General features: G+C 46.8%; 1 protein-coding gene and 1 long non-coding RNA gene across 2 annotated transcripts; one reads left to right on the top strand and one right to left on the bottom strand.

The window, feature by feature from the left end:
• Positions 1–7,136: 7,136 nt before the first annotated feature.
• On the bottom strand, positions 7,137–10,109 carry LOC134164303 (uncharacterized). Its single transcript, XM_062619903.1, has 2 exons — positions 10,000–10,109; positions 7,137–9,154 (listed from the first exon to the last, which is right to left on the bottom strand). The coding sequence occupies exon 2, from the start codon at positions 9,134–9,136 to the stop codon at positions 7,865–7,867; it is 1,272 nt and encodes a 423-aa protein (XP_062475887.1). The 5' UTR covers positions 9,137–9,154; positions 10,000–10,109; the 3' UTR covers positions 7,137–7,864.
• Positions 10,110–20,395: 10,286 nt separating this feature from the next.
• Positions 20,396–22,354, top strand: LOC134164339 (uncharacterized). Its single transcript, XR_009965111.1, has 3 exons — positions 20,396–20,475; positions 21,474–21,591; positions 22,214–22,354. It is a non-coding gene; the product is annotated as an uncharacterized LOC134164339 (long non-coding RNA).
• Positions 22,355–24,546: the final 2,192 nt, after the last annotated feature.

Genomic DNA, 24,546 nt, shown 5'->3' with positions numbered 1-24,546 from the left:
TAAATTCAAGTAGAACTGAAGTGCATGTTTGTTCACACAAACTAACCTAACAGCTCGTGATGCCGGCCAACAGATCAGCAGCTGTACAGCGATCAGTCTGAACGAGGCTTGGGCTTAGGGATAATGTTTATGGAACTCTAACCTGCACCATTATTCTGCATAAGACCATTTGGGGGGAGAACTGATCCCTGTGACCATTTGTGCATCAGCCACAGGGTCGTGGAATTACCTATTTTATCGTGGCAGATACCCCCAGTTCGGGGGGAATAAGAGCTGCTGAGTGACCCCTTTCTCCTGATGAAACATGCATTTAGCAAATCACAAGCATAGAACCCAGAGACAAGCTTATTCTGCAGTGATTCTTCAGTGTGAGCAGGCAGAAACGCTCTTCTGCCAGAATCAGAGAGATCTTTGCTGAGTTGTCTGTGGCTGAATGTCACCTGAGACTCTCAATGTGATTGCCATCCCTTCCATGATCCTTTGCCATGAATATATGCAAACAGACATCCACCTAATCTTTGCCTTGCCTGTCCCTCCATTTCTTCCTTTCTGGCATTTAGCTCTTCCCCAGCCTAAGAAGAATTCATGTCCCTTTCTCTCTGCTTCATCCGTGATCCTCTTCTTGAACACGCCAGTGCTTTCTGCTCTTTCTGCCACGTTGTCAACCAGCCATTGATTTTCCCAGCAACCACAAATCAGAGAGCAGATGATAGCACCAACCCTTTGAAAGCACTCGGCAGTTCATTATAGCTGCTGATCTGAATATCTAAGAGAGAAGCAGTGATGCTTCTGTTGCACTGTGTTAACGTTGTCTCTTTTCCCATGACTTCCTCAGGCTCTCCTGGTATTGGCAAGGAGGAACCTGCCCACTCACTAATTGTTATAGCTGAATCCTATGAAGGGAAGGCATAATATGCACACTAAGAGCAGCAGCAGCTTTGTCTGAGGCAAGCAAACCAGGGCAGCTTGTCAGCATGATCAGCTGCTGTAGGTGCCTTTGGGATTTTGAGGATCAGTCAGAGGGAAGGAACATGCCCTGTGTTATTCAAGGGATGGGGAAGAGATATCTCCATGAACAGGGTCTCCATTCAGGTTTGGTCTTAAGGGGGAATATATTAAGGAAGCCTGCTTCAAGTCGGGCTTGCAGCATGGCAGCCCTGTCTTTTGATTCCAAGGAAATCTTTTTAAGGCTACACTGTCTTTCTGATGTGATTAAGTACATAAAAGCCAGTAAAACCAATCATCCTTTAAAGAGATGCACAGCTATCAAACCCCTCATATCCTGACTTGCCTTTAACTACAATTGTTCCCTCCTATGAACACTGTCAGCCCAGGCAGTGCGCAGGAACACAAGAGCTGGAAATGGTTTCCTTAGGGAAGAGCTGGCTCTCCTTTGCATGGTAGTTTTCCAGCTGTCTAAAACAAGTCATTATTGCACTTGGGAATCCCCAGGAGCTCCAGCAGAATCACTTGGTGTAAAACTCTGCTTGGACTGAGAGAGGGAAAGGAGCTCGGCTATGGTGTTTTCCTGGTTCCCTACAGCACCACATCCCTTGTAAATTGAGAGCCAGCTGCCCAGGTTTGCCAGGAAGACTCCCCCTCTTTAGGAGCTGTATAATTAGAGACCAGCAGTGGACAGGCAATGGCCTGAAATCCACTTAATGCAGCAAAACCACCCCCAGAAGTTTCTGTGCCATTGGCCCCCCCTCTGAGCTGGTTTACCTCCATTCCACAAGCACAAACCACCAAGCACGCACCCACCAATAAAACAACATTTCCAGGTAAGAAGTGTTAAAATGCATCCATTTATTGATCCCAAGCACAACAAACTCTACTTTCCACCCAGCATTTCACCATAGTCAGTTTCAAATAGTAGTGACAGAGTGCAGGATACAGACAAGTGTAGTTACTGTGCCTGCCTTGTCTGGCAGGGAAGGCTTAGCCCTGTGCAGTCACACACAGACCACTGTGAAGTGCATAGCCCTGATCAGGGGAAACATGCATGGAAAGGAAGAGTCAGCTACATAAATACACTTTGTACAGAGATGCGCTTTGCTCTGGAGAGAGGGAGAGGGTGCTGCCACTTGCAGAAGACAATACACCAGCTTTAAGTTCTGTATCACTTTTCAAAGCAGGCTTTAGAGCCCGTAGAGGTTTCTAGAGTACAAATACCCATTGCATGTTAGTCCTTGCAGGATCAAGGCAGCAGATCCATCACTTGCCTGCAGACAAGCCCTCGGTCTGCTCAGTGGTTGCCACACCAAGCTTCATGTGCTCTTTCAGGGCTCCTCTGGATTTCCCCCATTTCTCGCTGTGATTTTACCCTGCAGAGCAGCCTGGGTTTCTGCTAGACAGCATGGGAGCTCCTCTGGTGTCTGCCCATCATCACAGTCCTCAGCCATTTCTTCAGCTTGCTCGGGTTCAAAAGCATTTTGTACCACATCTTCGGTAACAGAACCCTCTGTATCCTGTTCCCACTGCAGATCAGGTGGGGCTTTAGCAGCACAACATACTTTTTCTTCTACTGCCTGCTCTTCTGCAGGTCTCTGCGCATTTCTGGGGCCCTCTCTCGTCTCTGCAGTCTCCAGAAGCAGCTCTGACTCCTCTGTGGTACACACAGCAGCCAGGGAGTCAGCTGCCTTCTGCACAAGCTCTTCCTTTCCAGCACAAGCATCCTCTGGAGCACACACTCCTCCAGGCTCTTGTTCCTCCCCAGGCTCAGGTTCAGCTGCAGCAGACTGAACCTTGCCTGGTCCATCTTGGACACCTGCAGACACATGGACTTCAGCTTTCACCGTGGTCTGTGTAAGAGGTGCCACCGCACGATCCCCACAGCCAAGCTGCTCATCGGGTGCACAGCTGCTACTGCAGTGCAGAACAGCTTCAGCCTTACTCTCTTCTGAGCTTCCCCAAGCAGACTGGGCTTCTCTCTTGGTCGGTTCAGTGTGCTCCTGGTGCTGCACCGCCTCCGTGCTAGGCTTGGATTCAGGGTCCTGGGACACCTCAGCATCCTGCGTGCCTCCAGCAGTCGCAGGGAGCAGGGCCTCGCTGTGTCGTGCAGGTAGAGGTGCAGCTTGCTCTCCTGTCTCCTGTTCAGCCCAAGCTGCAGCCTCGGGTGCATCCAACACCAACTTTGGAGCAGGAAGTTCAGGGACTTTTGGAGTCCTTCCTATACGTGCTGACTGCAAATGGTTCTCCCCAGTCCATGTTGAAGCATCACAGAACACACGGGTGGTCCCGGATGCCTTTTTTCCTTTGGCCTTATGAAAAACGACTCTTTTTGGAAACACACAGGGCCTCTTGCTCTTGCCAAAGATCCCTCCCATTGCTGGAGATGAAAGGAGCACCTCAGCTGAGTACTTTCTTCTGGAGAAGCTTCTAGGAGTCACAGACTGCCTGGACGTGAGTGGGGAGCTCTGTTTCCTAGTGAAGAACTGGCTTCACACCTGCAAGACATGGGTATTTATTAGCCTGTATCCACCTGGGGCAATTAGCTGTCCCGTTCTCACACAGAGTAGCTGTAAAGCATTGTCAGGGATCACAGACAGGAGCTAAACACAGGTGGAACTGCGCATGCAGGGGGAAACCAGAGAGACCTTCCCTCTTTCTTTCTTCAGACATGAAGAGTCTGAGGAAGAGGGAAGAGACCACTCAACAATCAAACCAAACACTGCTGCTTGCTCTCTTTCAGTGGCTGCGGTGCCACGAGGACTGCATTATACTACAGACTTGTACAGCAAAGCCAAGTTTGTTAGGCTCCAGCCAAGGAAGTGTTCAGAGTACCAGTAGCAGATGGGAGCAGGAAGCAAGGCAGGCAGGAAAGTTACACATGAACTTAAAATTCACAAGACACAATGTGGTTCGTTCCTTAATAAGGCCATTAAAAGAAGGCTGCAAGAGGCACAAGCAAACCAGAAAGCAAAAGAGCATCCCCCAGCACAAAATGAACTCCTGAGAACCCAACAGCAGGGTCTGCCTTGAGCACTTACACAAGTTAACAACAGAGCTACTTGCGCTCAGAAAGACCCTAAAAGTGTGCAGGAATTAAAGCCAAGACCCCAAAGCATTAAAATCAAACTATAACCTCAGACTGCACAAAACCTCACCAGCATCACCCCTCAAACCACAGCCCCTTCTTACCAGCACAACTCCACAATACCCACTGACCACCCAACACCTACAAGGCAAAGCCCCAGCTGGGTTAAATAGGAGGAGGTGGTCACGCTCAATCTCCTCCCCTGACTCCCATTGTTAGTTCCAGGCTGTGAAGCTCCCTCACACTGTCTTCCCGTTTTCCCAGCCATTTCATAGCCATCAGAAGCAGCATATGGCTGTACTTGCTGAGTGCAGTTGGTACATGATTAGCTTCGCTGTGGCCACTTGGTAATAAGCATTGACTACTTAAAATAAAGCTAATGATTAATACAGTGCAGCCACGGACAAGTAAAGTGACCCCTGTTTATAGCCTGTGATGAGGCAGAACAGCAGCAGTACTTCAGGCTGGGTGTGAGCAGTCCCTGGGTTTACAAACCATTGTATCCTCCTGCATGACTTCATATTGAACAGTTCGGGGGGGGGGGGGGAATTATCCCACTTTCCACCTTTGTGCTGTCTTCAACTGGTTGAGTCATGCAAGTGGCTGTTTTACAGCAGATTATCTTAATGTCTGCAGCCCCAGGGGATCCCTCTCGCTTGCCATTAACAGCCATACAGTTGCTGTATTGCCCTGCTTGTGTTCACTGCCTGGCAGCCAGTTGTAACATGAAATAGGTCACCTGGGCAAAACACAAAAGCAAATATCCATTAAAGCCAAACTAATCCCAGAGCCATGAGCAGAAGGCAGATCCTGAACACCCACTGCCAGCAGCGATGGAGCCGAACAAAACCCAGAAAGATCACACTGGTTGGATGCCATCAAAGCCCCTTGAACCTACATTCTTTGATGCCAAATCTGGTTCAGGTTCCTATACTTTGCCCAGCTGCTATGATTCCCTGGATGCAGAAAACACAAAGGAGCTTTGGGTGGGGTAATTCCATGTGTGCAGCCAGTTGTGGGACTTGAACAACATCCATATCTTGCCTTTTAACATGGTCCAGCACCTTCTCTGCACTATCCCACTCACACATTTACACTGACTTTATGGCTGGGGGCTTTTATGACAGCTTTTCCAAAGCCTTTTTTGTATGCTTCCTATTGGGCTGATGCAATATACCAGCAGTTCATCCTTGGTTTTGACTATTGGAAACCTCTCTGGAGTTCATCCTTGTTTTTGACGTGTGAGATGCACAGATGACAGCACGTACAGACTGTCACACATCAGTGGCTGAAAAACTCTGGTGCCTTTAGGGACATTGGTGCCTTGTACAACAGCGTAACTGGAAGGAAATGACACATTTGCAGCTCTCATGCAGCCTCTGCATGGGTTGATGTTATTCTTTACATCACTCAGGTTGAAATATCTGAGATTCAAAGCATAACATTTCTTGCCCTTGCATCATTGTGGAAAATGAGGACATTCTAATAGCAGAGTCCAGCTTACAGCTGCTTGGACCAATACAGAAAATCTCTTGCATGGGAGACAACGCAGAAGATATCAATGTGACACACACAAGCAGGGGAGGGGAAACCCTACTGTCACAGCAATCACATCTGCTCTGCTGACCGGCTATTTCCCATCTCTCCTACTCTGACATATTTTAAAGGGCTGTTCTCAGAAAGCCATACAATTCATTTTGTGACAAATGACAAAACCACAGCCCTTACAAAGAGCTTTGCTCAGATGTCAACTCAGGATTGTGTCGTGTGATTGAACGCTGGGCCACAGGACTGTTACAAAGCCTTTTAGGTGGCATCACTGGTGATGAGGAGCATGCTGCAGTCAGCTCAGGACATCAGTCTTTGTGGTTTGGGGTTTTTATTGCACAGAGTTCAAGCTGCTCCCTCTTACTAGACCTGTCTCTTCCTGCCAGTGCACATGGCAGCTAGATGCAGTGGATGAGCTGCCATGGGGCTCCTCTCATCCATCACACAGCTGACATTACCAAGAGTGACAGGAATGTCCTCTTCAAAGAGTGAGAAGGGCTTTGCAGCACTGAGCTCTACAGCACAGTAGAGACACCAACACTTAACCCTTCCAGATGATGCATCACATGAACTTCACTGGAGAGTTTCTGCCTTCCCCTTGTTTCCACACTAAGGAACCACATGCCCCAGACTTCCAATGGTTAAGAAACATCTTCTGTAGCACAGCTGCTTTTTATAACCCTGCTTAACAGAATTAACTCACCAGCCCATAGGCAGGCATAAATGTGATGAAGTCTGATGGCTTTTAGGTCCTCCTATCTGCCTGAAGTGATGTTTTGTTCCTGGGGTAGGCTGGGACAAAGACCAGCAGTTAGCTCATCCAGTTCCCTGCTTGGGCAGCCCTTGGCTACAGGTATTAACAGGGAGAACTGTGACTTCTGGCAGAACAGGATGGAGACAAACAAGTTTAGAAAGATAAGTTTTGAGTCAGCTTTGCACAAGGATGTTTATTTAATAGCTTCTCTCCTTTCAGGCCCCAGCATCCCATTGTTTGGTATCACAGCAGAGATAGCCCACCTAAGCAACAGTTCACTCGCTTAGAGATGCCTTTTAAGGAACAGAAATGTATTACAGGCACCTCTTTCCTTGCAGCTTGTGGACTCATAAGTGAAGATTTGTTTGGCAAGCCTTACATACAGCAGACTTAGTCAGCCTAAATGCAGTTGGAAGAACAAAGTCAAGGTATTGAAACACTTCATCCCTTCACCAAAGCACTTTCATCCCCAGCATCATGCGGCTCCTACCTCCTCAGCTTTCAGCCTTGTGCCAGCAAATCATTCACCAGCATTATGCTTTGTCCTGTATTGTTTTTCCTCCCCCAGCATCCTTTCAAGTCCTGTTCCTCAAGCACACTGTAAGCCTGACAGAACTCCAGTGTGCCATCCCTATGCCCCCCCCACATGAGCACCTGGGCACCGCACTCCATGCAGTCAGTCGTTCAAAGGGGTTTTAAGGAGGAACAGTCACAGTTCCTCCTTTGAAGTGCTTAGAGAAGAGCACAGAGTGGTTCCAGCCATATTCTTTTGCCTTTAACACCCAACAATAAAAAACATTCAGGATAGGGTTTTGCCATGATCTTAAAATATTTTATTGGTAGTACAAAGGTAGAAACATTAAAAGTCAGTAGATTTAAGCTGCAATACCGTGACTTCTGCATTCTGACCAAGACTGCATTTCTCACTTCTGCAGAAGGGGTACAGATTCCATTAATGCTACCACCGTGACAAGAGCAAACCATCATTTCATCACCTTGTTTAATACTGACAACAAACCAGGGACTATGAGCTGCACACGAGGGGTATGCAGGGAGGTAGCTCAAACATGTGGTTATTTCCAGGCAGCAAAGGAAGAAACTCTTGACCTCACAGAAAACATCTGACTGGGCTGGATTAAAGGAGCATTTGTCTTCTCCATTCCCAGACTCTTAAGAGATGGAACATCATGCCTCACTGGGGGAATGCAGTGCCCAACATCACCACTGTGAACTCACAGCTGAAGTGAATCTCTTCTCTCCCAGTAGGGCATGATCTCCTGAAAAACAGCTGCTGGAAAGAGGAAGAACTGGAACTGCATCTCAGCTGGAATTCAGGAGAAGATACGAAACATCTACTACTATCACCTATCTGTTTAGCAAGACTGCTCTCAGAAGTCAAAAACATCTTACAAAATCCCAATTCAACAGTTTGAGTTGCTTCCTATGGCTGAAATTCCTCAAGGCAAGTGCATCACGCTCGCCACTGAACACATGTTTGACAGCAGGCCATTCCATCTTCAGGTCTCTCAGGCTTCAACATTCTCAGCTTCTCTTTCTCCACTACTCCCAGGCTCCTCAGACAGTGAGGGGGTCACATTTAGGAAGCCAGCATCTTGCTTTACAGGTATCTGAACACAAGTTACTGGCTCTGCTGGAAGCTCTGCTTGTTGCTGTGGCTTTGCCTCACTTGCTGCAGTTTCTGTATCACATCCCCTGTGCTCATCTTCCAGTTCATGGAAGCACGAAACCCCGCTCTGTTCCACAGGCTGTGCACAGCACAAGCTCTCCATCCCCTCTGCAGTTCCCATAGTAGACTGGGTCTCTTGCTCTAGGAAGTCAAGCAGCTGGTTTGCTGGCTCAAGAGATGCCCCCTCTGGACACAGGGACTCCCAAGGCATTGCAGAAGCAGAGTTCATCTCAGCTGGGATTGCCAAAGCATCCACAGTCTCCCTGGCCGCCTGCATAGGCAGGGGAGATGCTGTCTCTACCTCTACCAGAGGTGGAAGCTCAGCTCTCTCAGCTGTCTGAGGACTTACTTCAGCAAGCTTAGTCCTTTCTGGCTCCTCCACATGCTCAGCAGAAAGGTCGGTGTCAGTCTCCTCCGCCATCCGCACAGCACATGGTGGCAAGTTTCTTTCTATGAGGCTCTCTGCAGTCCCTGCAGGAGGTTTGGGCTCACAGTCTTGGCCAGTTGCCGTCTCACTTAGGATTTCTTTGAAGCTGAGGACAAAGGGGAGACTATTTCCTGGGAGAGCACTTGGGCTAACCTTACTGCCAGCCCCTGCCTGCTCATCAGGCTGCTCTCTGGCTCCAACCAGCTCAGCATCCCGAGTGGTGGGTGCAACAACCTGGAGCTCAGAAGCACCAGGAACAGGTTTCATTTTCTCTTCCCTGTTCCCCACTTGCTCTCCCTCTTTCTGGTTGCCTGCTTGGGTTAAGACTTCAGCTTCTCCTTTGCTCTCCCCATCTTCAAGGGCTACCAAGAAGCCTGTGGAGCCCCAGGCTGCCTCCCACCCCTCAGTCATTCCCATGGCATCCGCAGCAGAGGAGGGCTCCGTGTTTTCCTCCACAGCATCAGCTGATGGCTGTGCATCCTGGCTCAGTGACTGCACCTCCTCAGAGCCTTGCTTAGACACTTGCAGGGCTGGTGCGGGAGGTGGTGTACCAACACACAGCGACGGTCCCCCTGAGGCCTGCAGAATTGGCTTGGTCTCACTGATCTCTTCGTTTGCTTCCTCCTGTTTCAGACATCTCCCACAAGGCACGCAGAACATCTGCCTGCTGAAGCTGCTCCCCATGTTGGCACTCGGCTCAACCTGCAAGAGAGAACAACTGGGTATCACAGCTGTCTGTCTGCAAGCAACACTGTGGGCTTGCAGGACAGGCCACCCTCTACAGAAGCAGCTGAGTATCACACACCAGGGAGCATCAGTAAGGTAGAAGTAACAACAGCACCACTGTACATTCTTAATTGTCACTTGTCTGCTTCTCTGCATTTGCAGAGCTAAGGCAGTTCAAAGCTTTGAACTCTGCCCTCCATCAGGGACTATCAGTCACTCAGGCATGGTTACTAACTGGCAAGGTGGAAATCAACACCAAGGAGTAGCTGGTGTTAATCCTGCCAAGTAACATAGCTCAGGTGCAGCCTATTGACAAGAGCAACTCCTTCAACTTGAAGGGGAAATGGCATTGTAACTTCCCGTGGGAATCCCTACTAAATGACAGCAAACCCAACCAAGCAAACACCCTTTGTTAAGTAGAATTAAGAGACTTCCACTGCCCAGGCTTATTCTGCACAGAGAAAAGTAGTTCCTTCTAGTTGAAACCACATGAGCTTGTTTTACTTTCCAGGGCTGGTACAGAAAAAGTCAGTGTCAGACCATGGAACCTTCTCAACACATAAGCCCACACCAGAATGCTCAATGGAAAGTTAAACCCATGAGTGTACTTTCATTAGAAGAAGCCTCAGTTTTGAATAACGCTGCCAGCATTTGGATACTACCACAAATACTACCACTTCAGGAGCCAAATTGAGCTAAAAACCACAGGATGATCCCAGCCTCTTCAAATTTACCCATCTTCCCAACACATTTGTTCTGGCAGCATCATTAACTTATTGAAACCAACAAACAAAAGACCTTATGTTCACATAGCTACTTACCAGCCTAGAGCAGAAAAGCACAAACAGAACACAAGAGAAAACATCCCAAGTGCCTTCTAGACCTCAAGCTCAACTTAAATAGCACTGGGGGGGGGTCACACAAAATCCCTTCCCCCAATTCTTTGAGCATCAATTCCCTGAATCTTTAGTTCCCTCCCATTCTCATTCCCTTCTGTTTCAGTTACATCCTTTATTTTCCAGCTGAAGGGCTTTTATTGGCCATTTTGTGTTGTTTTTCACCAGAGGGTAAAGTAAAAGTAAAACACAGACTCTGTTTATTGCAAATGAGTAGTCACTGCAATATAGTGTAGCAGCTTGCTGTTGTAAAGCAGTGTAATAGGCCAGAGAATGGTTTTCAGGGCACAGGCTGGGTCAGGCACCTTGGTATTTGCCTTGGCACCATCTGCCACCCTCAAAGGGAGTCACTTCCAAAGTGTTGCTGGCTTTGCCACAGTTGGGCATCCTATTAAACGCCTCTGGACTGATCCCACAGCGTTAGGAGGCTCTGAAACACTGGTACGAGGGTGATGTGTGAGACAGAAGGGCTGACTTCCCCAACAGAGCCCTGCTGTACTCGAGCCCCAGCGCCTGATGCACATTTTCCTTCTGCATGTTTGTATTTCCCAGGTGGGTCCCTGCGTGTTGTGCTTCCCCTTGTTGTGACTACAGGCAAATGGACAGTGTCTGAGGGCTTCTCTCCACCCCAGTGATCAGAAGGCTTGAAATCAGGGCTGTGGCTGCACTTTGAGTCCATGTGGAATGCTTCCCCTGCTCTAACATCTACTGCCTGCTAAGAAATAAAGACCAAATCTGTGTCTTCAGCGTTAGTCATGTCCTCAGAGACGCTGCCTGAATTACACACCCTTAGTAAGCGAGGAGAGGGCACCCTTGAGGCTTTTCTAGAGCTCCTCCTCACATATAGAACTGTTCCTCACATACTTTTATGCGTTTTCATAGTTCTTTGCTCAGGGAAGAACTTAACTACCCTGAGATGACCCTGACTGGGCTCCGCAAAGCTCTGGCTCGGTTCTTCCCCCCTTGTCTCTCAGGACAGCCTTTGTCTGTTACAAGTTTGGCTGAGCACAGCTCTCAGACTGTGCTCAGAGACTTCTGGGTGAGCAGGCATTCTGCCTCTTCTCATAATGCCTTTTTGCTCCCTCCGCAGGGCAAAGACACAGACATTTCCGAAGAAGCAGGTTTGGCCAGGCCAAAGCCAGCGCAGGACAGCACTGGTGATGTGCACAGTGATGGTGTAAGTGTACTCAGCACGTGAGACCTTAATCCTAAAACCAGATATATCCCACTGACACTAACCAGTTGCTAAAATAGACATAAAAGGTGGCCTTTAAAGTATGGTTCGCCCTCGATCTTGGTTCATAGGGGATGGGTAAATGAGCTTTTCCAGTGGGAAGTAAATGAGGCAGCTTCTGGCTATTTTACTGGGGTACCATCAACCTCCTTGCACATAAAACCACCAATAGCTTGGCCCTTGTCCCACATCACATTCACCAGCTATGATACAGGCTGCATGTTTGATGGGGATACCAGTTTGCATCTTGAACTAAATAGGAAATGGAAGCAAAAAGCTTTCACAAAGTACTGGTTTAATGTCAGCTGTGCTTAACATTGAACAGTGATGCTGTAGAAATAGAACAAGAGTATGAGAAAGCTTTTCTGTTGCAGGATTGGAAAACTCCCTGTCCTTTGGTCATTGATGCACAATGAGACTTCCTTGCCTTCAAAGAGCTTGGGTTTATTCAGAGGAGATGGGGACATGGCACACGTGGAGAGCTAAAAAATGCTTGTCAAAGGAAAATGAATCCTCATCTCAGTAAAGGCTAAAGCACTGAAGTTAAAACCACCTGGAACTGAGGGCAGATTCAGTTTGTGAACAGAAGCATCCACAGAACATATACCAGTGGGTTTATGTACAGTTACACCTTTAGTAACTTGGAAATAACCATGTCCTGCAGTTGCACATGCAAACACTGCTGTTCCTACAGGAGAAGCAAGGTGGGCATGGTTACAGATTTATTATAACCAACTCTGTTTCCTTCTTGACTGCAGAAATCCTTTGGCACTTTACACATAGACATGTATTGTCACCACTTATTTCTGCTGCACATGGGATGTGCTGTTTTCAATGAGTCTATCACATTTTATGTTCCTCCATCAAGATGAAGGTTCAAGGCTCTCGCTCATCACACTGGACTACTCCTGAGTGCTGTCTTTAGTCTCAGCACAGCTTCCTCAGGCAGGGGGCATTGCCAAGGCTCCTGGCACTCATTTTCACATCTCTCTGAGCCCCCCTGCAGCAGCCCAGACCGCTGGAGTCTCCTCTTCAGCCTCCATCACAGGCTCAGCTTCACAGTTTTTGACTTCAGTGCAGTCTCAGGCTCACACAGGAGACTGCTCAGTGCACTGACCACTGCAGCAGTTATACACCTTTGATGTCTCAGAGAACAGCAAAAATCCTGTTTTATTGTGTCGGCTCCCCACACTTTCAATACCACAACAGCCACATGCCTAGATGCTGAATCAGTTACAATATCATAGTGCACTTCACAGCAGAGAAATGGGTCTTTGGCTGAAGCAAAGCAGTTTCTGGTGACTAGACCAAGACTTATTTGCCCCACACAGATAAACAGGGCTTCACGAGCATCCCCATTCCCAAACCACTTCTGAAGAACCAGTTGCCTGGTTCCTTTGGGAAAGGTTCTGCTACCCGAGCCTGGACAATGCACACGTTTTGAAGTGGTACATGGGTTTTCCCTTTGTGGGGTGAGTAACAGCTTGAGAACTCACCTACTCCAGAACTGCCCTAACATTGAATTTTGAGAGGCGCTTAATGACAGCAGTGCTTCACCAAGCATTTCCCCTTGGCTGTTATATAGCAGGTGGCACAGGAATATACACCATGCCTATCACATAGACCACCACCACCACCACAGGCAGGATGTCGTGTAACGGCACTGAAAAGTGTTTACACATCTCTGTTTGGGACTTTATTTAAATCCTGTGACTTTGCTTTAGGAGTCTTGACATGTTAAAACTAAAACAAACAAGAGAAGCCTCATTTTACACGTTTCCTTACTCTTTGCATTTCCAGCACTGCAGGATACACTGACCCTGTCTGGTTAGCTGAATGGTTTGTCTTAAGCTTGGTTTGACAAAAGCTTAATGGCTTGACTCAACAGGCCCCCTGAAAGCACATCTGTTCCAGCAGCGTATGGAGAGATCCAGATGGATTTGACAGCCCCAGGCAGGGCCTGGTCACCTGCCAGGGTACTGCAGCTGAGTTCCTTGCCACGCAGCCAACCAGGTTGCCCACAGGCACTATGAGGAGGCTGGATCAGCAGAGAATCAGCTCCCAGCTCCCATGCCTTCTCACTCCACCTCTTCCTCCAAGTGTGCCCATGTACCCAGAATTTAGTGACCATAATCAATATTCCAGAGCTTTCAATAAGACAGAAGAAGTCCAAGAGCTTGATTAAATTGCAAACCGAGCCCCACTGCTCACCTTTGCTGTGAGATGTCTGCCTTAGGTCTTGACCTCGGTTCATTCTTTAACAGCTCCGAGATAAGATTCTGCCTTTTCCTCTCACAGAGCTCATATCAGACCCTGTTCTCACTCCTCTGTTCAAGTCCCCAGGATGTTTTGCATACACATAGTTCACTTGAGACCTGACAAAGCTTGGAAGCCAGGTCTGGCTGGAGGAACAGCAGGGGTGAAAGCAGACATCACTGTCTCTTTACACCAGTGACAATTATGGGTGACAGCGTGGTTTTCCCCCATCATAGTGATGAACTGGACTGAGCATGAAGAGGCTTAGCAACTAGATGAAACGCCTTTGAGATGATTTAGCAGCACATTAAGTGAAAGAAGATCTTTTTCAAGGAAGAGCCTGCTTTCAACAGAAATTAAGCTTGAGAGTATGTGGTTCAAAAGGCTCTGGAGAATGCAAGCTGCAAGCATCTTTTCAAGTTACAAAGTCAAGGCGCAGGTTTGACAGCCTCAATTAGAGAGCAAGACCTTTTCTCACCTTATTGCAGTGATTACCAAGGACTTTGTTGTTCCATCACTGCAAAGAGGCCACGGTAATTGCAGGAGAGCCGCATTAGCTCAGCTTTTGGACTGATCTTTTCTACCCTCATCCATTATCCAATGGGACTGCTTAGATCTCATTACAGCATCGCAGAAGAAACACTACACTGTTGTTACTGGGATGACTGAGGATGAAAACACTCCAAGTGGAGTGTCAGCCGCAGGGCTCAGGTTCCCTCAGGTCCCACACTGGTTTTCAGGACACTCAAGCTAACCCTGGCCTTCAAACCACTGAGTTCACATTAAAGCTGCAACACTGCTGAGTATCTAAGTGCCTGTAACTGAGTCTCAGTAGTACAGGGCTCGGTGCATTAAGGAACTTCACTGGCGGTCTGGAAATCTGTTCATTTTAAACTCAGTCATATCTTCAGCTTTCAGCAGACACGTGAGGTATTTACAGTTACATTAACAGGAGACAGAACAGAATCAGCCCTGTTACATCACACATCTATCATCAGGAGGAAGTGGCTCAAGTCACTGGAGAGGACATCCAGTCCAGGCAGGTGACATTGGCAATGCTATTTATGAGCAACGAGACACACATCCGCTCTCCTCCATGAGGCATGATGCAGAAGCATAAAGCATAATGCAGAAGGCCAACATATGGCTAAGGGGAAAGCCCAGCCCGCAGCTGAAGGCTACACAGTTGGTGTGAACCCCCTTTCTCCTCCAGAAATCAGTTCATCGAGCAGGCATGGCAAGGCAGGTGCCGAGAGACCGTTCAGTGACACCCATCATAAGCAGCTGCATCTTTCCCACTGCCTGATCTGCAACAGGAACAGAGCACAGACACTGCCTGCATGTCTCAGGCCAGCAGAGAACAGACTTGTACAGAAAATGACATCAGTTGGTTGAATCCCGAGCTTTCCTAAGAACACTTACCAGTTCAGGGCCCCTCCTCTGTTCCAGTTCAGCAGCCAGCAGCACTTGGAAGCAGCATTGCTGGCAGATGATTCCTGTTGTTCCCAAGCCTAAACGCACAACAAGTAGGTAGGTCTCCATCTGGGAAAGCAGCTATTGCCTTCTGCATGGTGGATATAAGATACCATGGGAAAACATATACAACAGCGTGGCCATTTCATAGAGTGGGGCAGAGTGGACGAACAAAATGAGCTGTCTGAGATCTGGTAAGACACTCAGAATGCTATTGCACACAACTGACTCATTTAATCCAACTGGGATCATCTTATAATTGTTGGAGAAGCTGCCTCTGGAGAACAATTGCAAACACCCATCAAGATCATCTTCATCTAAGTGAATGATGTTGGCAGCAGTACAAATCACCACCTACCAGTGCAGTTGCTAAATCTGTTAAGGGAATATACATCCTACTGCTGACAATAAAGGAAGTGCTAAATGCAGTTAGGCTTCTTTATTATTTATTTGTTTCTCCCTAATTACACTTATTTCTATACAACACTGATGGCAGTCCATCAGCATTTGTTCATTCACTAGAGCATTTCAAGATGCCAAGTCAGGCTTAAAAATAGACTCCTATGTGTTATAGAACTCAGTTTGGGTATGATTTCTTGCACAGTATGAATGGTTATATGGATGAATTTGTCTTACAGCTCTCCAGCTTGCTCTTAAGTTTCCCAACCCATCTAAAGCTGCATCTGTAATCATGCAGTCGATTGCAACAGGCTGTTTAGTTTAGGGGATAATCTGTTTATACAGTTCAGCATGCCAGGCCAACTTCCATGTGCATGCAGGATGAGAAATGATGCATACTGACCCAAAGCTCTGTTTAGCTCCTTCTGTTTGGCTCCTTTTCATTCACAGGCTTATGGACAACAATACTCCAGTTTGAGCTCTGACCCTAGAAAGGCAAAACTCCAGCTTTCAGCAAGGCAGAATCTCACAGCTGGATTAAGAACACATTAAGGCCATTTTGGGGGGTCAAGAAGAGGTTAAACTGCCTGCCCAAGATACAGCCACAACTAAGCAGCTCCACCACCGGTGTGGTCACTGTGCTGTGACCTACATTTAATTAAGAGCTGCTTCTGCAGGGACAAAGATGCTCCTGAAGTGAGGGTCCTGCCCTTTCACTGCTGAGAGGGCAGTGGTGCTATGTCAGAAAACAGCTTTATCCCAAATTTCAGACTCCTCTCCTCTTAGCAGCTGTCAAGTGTCAAGAAGGGCCATAAAGAAGTTGTCTCCATTAGTGAGATAGCAGCCTATGTAGTCTGTAGAAAGGATGACAAACCTCAAGCTGGGAATAGGATACTTATGCAGTGACATTTGGAAGTAATAATTATGTATATTTCCAGATTTGGGGAATAATTCTTCTTCCAGGCTAAGAAGAACCCTAGTCAAGTTCCCAAGTTTCAAAGACAAGGCAATACACAAGCTCTCCTCTCTGCGATGAGGCTGAAATCCCTTCTATTATCTTACCACTCATTTCAGGGCTGGAGAGTCAGACTCAGCATATGATGGCTAAGACCTGTACAACTCCATGAATTACACTTCCCAGAACATCCCACTTGCCTGGATCCATCTCCTGCCTCTCCAAGGGCTGCTGTTCCTCTGTTAACTGCCACTTTGCAACCACAGGAGCAGGATATTTTAAGGTAACTACTGCAGATGCATTTACATTGCTTGATTTCAGATTGATGGACCTATATTCCAATCCATTTAAAAACTCCAAACAGCTGTCACTTCAAATTAACCCAATCAAAAAGTTGATAAAAATCCTAATGCTGCCAAGAAAACATCTTGTGCCTTCTGTCTTCCGTAATGATTACTACTAATTCAGAAAGCCCATTTTCCCCTCGCTTAGAGTGATTACCTACATGGTAAATACCATTCCACCAAGTTGTAGAGCTTAGAGAGCAAGGAGCTAAGTGATAGACCCTTAAATGTGGTTGTCACTCAGTTGCCGCAGAGCCTGCACCCTCAGAACTCAGGTACATTGAGACCCAACATGGTGATAGGAATCACTACCTGATCAAGCGGCTTCTAGCAAGCTGAAGAGCCCAGCAGCCTTCTAGTATTGTCCCATCCCTCCAATATGTTTACCTTGCCAGATTGTTGCTTCTTCTAAATTTGGTCTAACACAGGTTAGTCAAAACAAGAGCATCTCTTCACAGCAGCACTGAATTCGACAGCCACTGGTTTCATGATCAAGTGGTTGTATCCTTCATATGCTTAACTCAAGTCAGAACAAGAAGAAAAATCAAGAGCTCAGACTCCTATATTCTTGTATATGGTGCTCCTGGGCAGCTAGGCTGTGACCAAGCCTTTGCTGCTTGTGATTTATGATGGAGGAATATTCCTTACTGGATGAGCACATGCTCAATGTATTCTTGGGAAACCACTGAACCACTGTGTTCCAATGTCAAATGGTAATAAAACCAAAGAGGAATCCTAAAATCCCCGTGATGGACATAAATGCACTCTGTGTTCCAGCAGCAGTAACACATCCAGCAGAAACCCCACAGCGTCCTACTATTGAGCTCTAAAATGTAACTGAGTTTAGGACTGCAGTGCTTGAATGCATGAAATCAAGCTGGAGGCATTGCCATTTCTGTCAGGCTAGAGCCTACCAGTGCCTGCTCACTCCTGCTCAAGTGTCACAACTTGCTTTAGTACAAGAGATGATACACATGATTTACACCAGAGCCAGGGTGGCACTTGCCCTATGAAAGCTGCAGTGAGTTCTCTGGAGAGCTGCACATCCAACCAGTATCACCTTGATAACGGGCAACCACCACTTGCAGCAATAGAAACATCTTCTCAGGTAGCCCCTAAAGTGACAGGGGATTACATGAACTGACAGTGCTTTATTTTGCTTTTCCCAAACTACAGTTATTACCATCCAGTACAAAATGCAAGGCAATTCATGAATGATTGATGGCTCTAGTAAGCTTTACAGAGCAAAACACCCAACTGAATTATGCCAGTGATTTTAAAAGAAAGACCAAAGAGAATGCCTACAAATACAGTGATCCCTCTGAGTCACTAACATTGGAAATCATTCCATAGCCTGCAGAGTCCCAGATCCTAATGAAAAATAGGAATTATTCAGCACAAACACATCTATCACTGACTCTGTTGCAGAATTGCTCCTGTGTCATGCCCAGAGATGACAGTTCTTGTTCATAAGCAGCATCTGAAAATGATCCTGCAGGAAGAGCCTCTCAGCAGGAAGAGCAGCAGGGAACAGAGAGAAGTATGAAGCAATTAGGCAGGGCTGTGAATATGCACCATAACACACAGCTTTGGATTCCACGTACCTGGAAGTGACAGCTTCAGGGAAGGAGGCTGAGGAAGCGGCTGCTCTTCTCAGCGCTGTCACAGCGAAGGAAGTTCATTGCATCTCTTTGAAGTCATTCATTCACTGTTCAGAGCAAAACTGCTGCAGCAGAGGTGGAAACAGGCATGATACAGAAGATTCTGCTATCAGGTAGAAAACACTCTTGTGATAAGAAAGATTGGGCTGTACTCGCCCAGAATCAAAACTTGAAGTTAACAAAATAAGCTAAGCTGACAGTCTTAAAGCAATAGGAAGTTCACGATCTACTCCAACCAGGCCAGAATGGTACCAACGGTTCTATTTTGGTGCAGTAAAATCAGCCATGCTTTTTACAAGAGGCAAAACCAACAGTAAAGCTGCATGTTGTCACGCAGAAGAGGGACATAGGATCTTTGCAGATAAAAGAAAGGTTACAGAGTATGCAGAAGCGGCTGCAGCAAGAAAGGAGACACCAAGGAAGACAGATTGCACAGAGGGGGTAATAACAACCAGTAGTCAAAGGATTGGGAAGCACAAACGGTGCTGAGGGAAGAGAGGAAAGAGCCAGCTCGCTGTTCTAGATAATATTAAAGGTAGAGGAAGAACAAAGGGAGGGAAGCACAGCTAGTGAGCAGACATTAAAGAGGTGGGACCTGCACTGTGAATGGCCTCCCGAGGACAGCACCGCTATCTTGGACTTTCAGTTGCCAACTTTCACATCCTTCTGATGCTTCGCCCACTTCATCTGCTGCCATTGAAACTGAATCTGAAGAAAGAGATTAAAACTCTAATGGGGAATGCATTGGTGAAAGGACCACTAGAAACAGTCGGATGGGAGGAGCCCAGAAACACAAAGGCTCCCAATTAACTGAGCACAAGAGTAATTGCCAGAACAAAGGCACAAAGGAGCCCGGATGCCTTCCCCCTTCTCTAGCAAACCAAATGAAAGCTGGCTTAGGAGAAATAATGACACAACTGCCAAGCACCTCTGGGAAGGAGAGTTGGTAGGGTGAATAGCGCTTCAAAAGGTAAAATGAAAGGGCTGTCATTCCCAAAGCAGAGAAAAACTGACTTTGAGGTCAGTGTGGAAACAAGGGGAGAATATGGTGACAAAGCTTTTAAAGCTAACTGATCAGTTATCATCGAACACCAAGCTCGCCTTTCCATCTCACATTGTTTGCAGGAAAGAGCTTCTTTCCGCTTAACTAATCTACAAACACTGAGCATCAAAAGTGGTCGGTCACTGTGAGCTCCGGCCTCAGTTCAGGATGGGTTCAGAGGCAGCGCAGGGCACCCAGTTACACAGCACTGCTCGAACAACACAGCGGCTTGACTGAAACAGCTCAACGAATGGTTGAAGTCTCCTGCAGTGACTGGTTAGTGAAGGCATCCCCAGACACCTCAGAAAGCCCTGGGATGCCTCTTCCCCGTATTTTTTAGCGTTTCTAACTGAAAGCATCCCATTCCAGCTCAAGAAAGCAGGGCTTTGCAGGCACCATTTAAAGCAACAGACACATACTTAGCTGCTAATTCAACGACTCCTCACCCGTAACTGCCCTTTAAAGAACAAGCACTTCATGTAGTTTATATACAGTTGTTAAAGAGATTGCTCTGAGCAGCAGCTGCATGCGGCTAAGCTCTGTTTTGTGTGATGAGGGGAAGCATTAACCAGCAGCTGGTATGGAAGGGACCGGATCTGTGTGTGCAGTTAAGAAGTTGTCTTTTTTTCTGTTGGAAACTCATTATTTTAGTGCATGGGGGGGTTGCAAGCCTTAGTTGGACTTTTAAGAGTTTTACTGCTTGCTTGAGGCATCTGGGGTAGTGTGAGGGGGTAAAAGCTTCTACTGAAGTAGTTCTGAGCTGGTAGGATTGGCTGTGATGAGCTGGCTTGCCCTATAGAGGAGAGCAAAGGGGGAGTATGCAAAACAGGAGAGTGTCTTAGAAGTAAGAATGTATTGATTTGATTGCGATATTTGCTGGTAGTTCTGTGGGTGGTGTGTATCTTTGTGTGTGTGGCTCTGCCTTGCTGAGCTCTCTAACGTGTCTGCTTTTGTTTCAGATGGAAGTAGGGCTCCTCTTTGTGAAAAAGGGAGGTCTGGGTTGTTTGAAGACTGGACAGGGTCAAGTGAGCAAGCAGGTAGGCAGGCAGATGGCTCATAGAAATATGTCCTGTGGCTGTGGAGTGATGCTAAGAATGAGCAGTTTGAAGTCAGGCAGGAGAGTGGAAGACAGGAGGCTCTTCTTGTCCAGGAGAGAAAACAAGTTCCCTGTTGCTGGTTAAGTTGTACTGGGCAAAAGTCAGTATATTCAGTTTAAGTGTAAGCATGAGAGCACTGTTCAAGGATTGGAAGCTCAAGTGTGACTAACTTTAGCTGAGGCATGAAGTGAAGATACTAAAACTGGTAAATGCCAAGATATGGCTGGTGAAAAAGTATGTTCCAAGTGTTATTAGAGACAGCTCTGCTCAGACCTTGAGCCTTGCAGTTCTGTGAACTCAATGTGCCTGCTGAATTCTGGCTTTAGCTTCCACCTGTGTGCAGGGTGAGGAGTAAAAAGTGCAAGGTGCTTGATTTTAGCTCTTCAACTTACAGGTTTATGGAGTCCCTGTGTGAAACTGCTGATGAAGTGGACTTGCTGTGTGTGCTCTTAACACAGATAGGCCTGGAACGGAGATCAAAGGTTTCGCCATGACAGTAACTCTTCCTCTTCTTCATGTGAGCCATAATTGAGGCTTATTTGGTGAAATGAGTTTAAAGACTCTTTTGTTCTGATTTGCAAACATACATTGAAATAAATCCTGTGTACCTGTCAGGAACTTAATCCTTCCCTAAGCCACAAGTATTTGTGCTAAGCAACCAGCCTATGTGCAGATAAAGCGTTATGCAGTGTAAGCAGTTACTCTGCTGGAGAAGGGGAGACTGACATCTCAAAAATGGACTTTAGATTGAATTACCATATGCTAAAGCCAGCCATAGATCAGGGTGCAAAATCAATACAGCTTGTAGGACAAAAAGCCAGTACTGATGTGCAGTTCTAGCCAGCCAGGAAAATCAAATTTCATCTCAAAGAAGAGTTGCTTGTGCCTAAATAGGCAAATGTATAGAAATCTGTGAAATACTGCCTGGTTTTTATGAGGTAGAAACTACTCCAAGTGGAAAGCGTCCTGTCATCTAGAAGGGACTGCAAAGTGCACTAAAATAACAGGCTTGGATAGATGAAGCTCTTGTGTAACTGAGAGAGCACTTTGTGCCAAGTAAGTGAGCTCTGTGCTGATTTGTGCCCCCTCTTTTGCAGCTTTCACCGCAGGCTGTGAGGTTGCTTTGGCTGTTGGTCAGAAATGATACCCTGCAGCTTCCAGATCACCTTTCTGCAGATGTAAACTGTGCACTGACTGCTCTGCTCCCCAGAAATACAGTGAAATTACCCAGCTTCCTGTCAGAAGGGGTTTGGGTTGGAGCAGTGACTAAGAACAGGATTCCTGACAAGCCACAGGTGAAAGGTTTTGCCCATGGTACATTGCTGCTCTGGTTCTTGGGCCTATTTGTATTTACTTAAAAGCAACTTGCCATGCATGCAGCTCCGTTTTCAGTCTTAGTCTGCTCCAGTGTGGGCAATGTGACAGAGCTCCTTTCCTTAGGACTTGGGAGGCTGAGTTTGGTGGAGTCACTCTTCCCTCTCAATCCTTGCTTCTTTTCTTGTGAGCACTGAGCCGAGTGTTCCATGTAAATCTAGTGAAAAACCAGTGAGGCTCTTCTTATTTCTAACTCCCTTGACTCTCCCTATTGTCCATAGAAGTTATAAGTTGGGAAGCTTCCAAACGCTTGGCTTAACAATGTATTCTGTGTGGGTGACAAGCTTATGCCCTTGCTTTTCAGTTTCCAGTTTGAATACAGATTAGTCACTTGTGCAGAGCCTTTAATGAAGTCCTGGTCCTGTAGGGAATTTGGGAGGCATGCTGCATGTGATTTCGGCTATCCCTGCTGGAACTGCAACAAAGATGTCAAGGTCTTTGTGGAGGTCCATAGAGGAGGCTGAAATGGCTGGTGGAAGGACCTTTTCCTTTAAGGCTGCTTTCTTGCAGAGAGGGAGTTTGGGATTTGTCACAAATGGAGATCCTGGTGCATCTCTGCAGCCTTTTCTGGGATGTAGAAACCTTGTCTTAATTCATGCTCCTTGTTCTTTGTGCTTGCAGAGACAAGGACCCATGTGCCAAGGAAGCTTGCAAGCCTGAGTGCTAGGGACGTTGGAACTCTTTTGTAGGTCATGACAACTGTTTCCTTGCTGTTAGTAGCTGTAATTATGACTGTCGTACTACAATGGCAGGTAGGTAACAGCCCCTAAGTTAAGGCTCAGCTATAGGAATCGAGTAAAACATGAGAAATACCTATAGAAGCCTCCAAATAAGACTCCAGAGGGAATCTTCAGTTTCTTTCTTGGCCTTTCAGAAGCCCCTTAGGAAGCAGAATTTAGGTACTTGATTTTAGGAGCCAGATTTTGATTTTTGTAGCCCTTTAAGCAATAATCAAAGCGTGCTCATGTTGCAGAACAGCAGCTGCGGATGGAACTGTTGAGATGAATGTTGCGTGCAAGTGTGGCACTTACTGACGGGTTTTAATTGCCTTTTGAAGGACAGTAAAGGTGGGGACCTGCATTTTCTCCTTCAGGGCACTTCATGAATAAATGCACATAACTCTCGAGGCTCTATACCTTAAGCAGCCACAGCTTCAGTAAATGCATTGTATACTTTGTTCATCTGTGAATAGTAATTGAGTCCTGGACTGCATTTGTAGTGCTGAGAGTAATACAACTACCATGATGTATAATAATGCTTAAGAGCTCCAGGGAGGCTCATTTACATGATAGTGAGGGAAATGGTCTTGCCAGGAATAAGAATTAAGAGGCTGGTATTGTGTGAATTATAAAGTGGTTTTCAGGTGGGGAAGGGTATATGGGAAAAGGGTGAATAATGGCATTGAAAATCGTTGTTAGGAAGATGGGTTGGCTTTTATTTCCCCTTTGACTGACTTGGAATAAGGAGGGATCTATTCCTCTATAGTCTTTGGAGAGCTGGGTGCTGCTTCTGGCTCTGCAAATCCCGACCATCGAGTCCTACTGAAGGGAAGTGTAACTCCAGTGGGAAATGCAGGCTGTTTGCAAGGCTCCCTGTGGTCACATGAAACTCTAAAACTCCAGGATCTTCTCCTGCAGAACCTGCCCTCACCCAGCTTTCACCTGCTGAAAGATGAGTTCAGTCACTGCTGGCCTGAGTTGGAGGGGCTTCATTAGTGGCATAGTCCTTCGGGTGGCAGTGTTGCCTCTTCTGTACTGGGGTGCAAACCCTTTCTAGGGACCCTTTGTGTCCTGTTTGAGTTCTAAACGCTCTGTGAACTCTTTTGTTTCGATAAAGAAGTGTGAAACTTGGGTAGTTAAACCTTCCCAAAGGTAAAGTTGTGTGGGGCTCCCTGTTTAGTCCTCGTTTTAGCGTAAGAGTGCCACAGGAAGGTTTCATGGCTTGCAGGCTATGGGATGGAGGAAAAACTTGGCTGGAGAAGAACTTGGTGAATTGAAGCGCCAGTGTGAGAAGCTCTCTGAGGAGTTGAAATTTGGGAATCTAAAGGTAGCTATTTGCTCATGCTGATTTTTTCCAAATGGCCCTGAAGAGACAAGCCCCTACAGGGAATGATTTGCACCAGTCCTGCTTCAGCTTCAGTCTCTGACTGCAGAGTTTGGCTTCCTTAGCTGCAGTTAGCCCCTGTGAATGCTCCCAGAGGGCTGCTGAGTGGCTCTGAGCCTCTGGTCCATCATATTCATAAAACAGACTGAGATTCTGGGTAAGAGATGCTACTGGAAAGCTAAGTATTACTATTGCCATAAAGCTGATGTTAGCACATCTGTGTGTGAGGGGAATGTGCTCTGAGAGCATAAAGTGACTTTGCCACCCTTACAAGATTGCAGCTTTTACAGCTGCACTCCCTGTGTTTATAAAACATATAGGGCCAGCACCAGCATCATCTTGAGCTATGACTTGTCCCAGCCAGCAGCTGGAAGCTGCTGTAGTGATCCAGTGAATTAGGGTGAGCACAGAGGTAGGAATTGCCATCTGGCCTGGCAAGTGGCTGATTCGGAGGTGGATGTGGGTATATTATGATGCCAGAACACCATGTGCTTTAATCGGGCTGCTTGCCCGCAGGCATTTAAACCTTTCGTT

Source organism: Pezoporus occidentalis, unplaced genomic scaffold (assembly GCF_034315485.1).
Source record: "Pezoporus occidentalis ecotype Australia unplaced genomic scaffold, CSIRO_AGI_Poc_V1 ctg216, whole genome shotgun sequence".
Lineage (NCBI taxonomy): Eukaryota > Metazoa > Chordata > Aves > Psittaciformes > Psittacidae > Pezoporus > Pezoporus occidentalis.
This window is presented reverse-complemented; position numbering and strand designations above follow the sequence as displayed.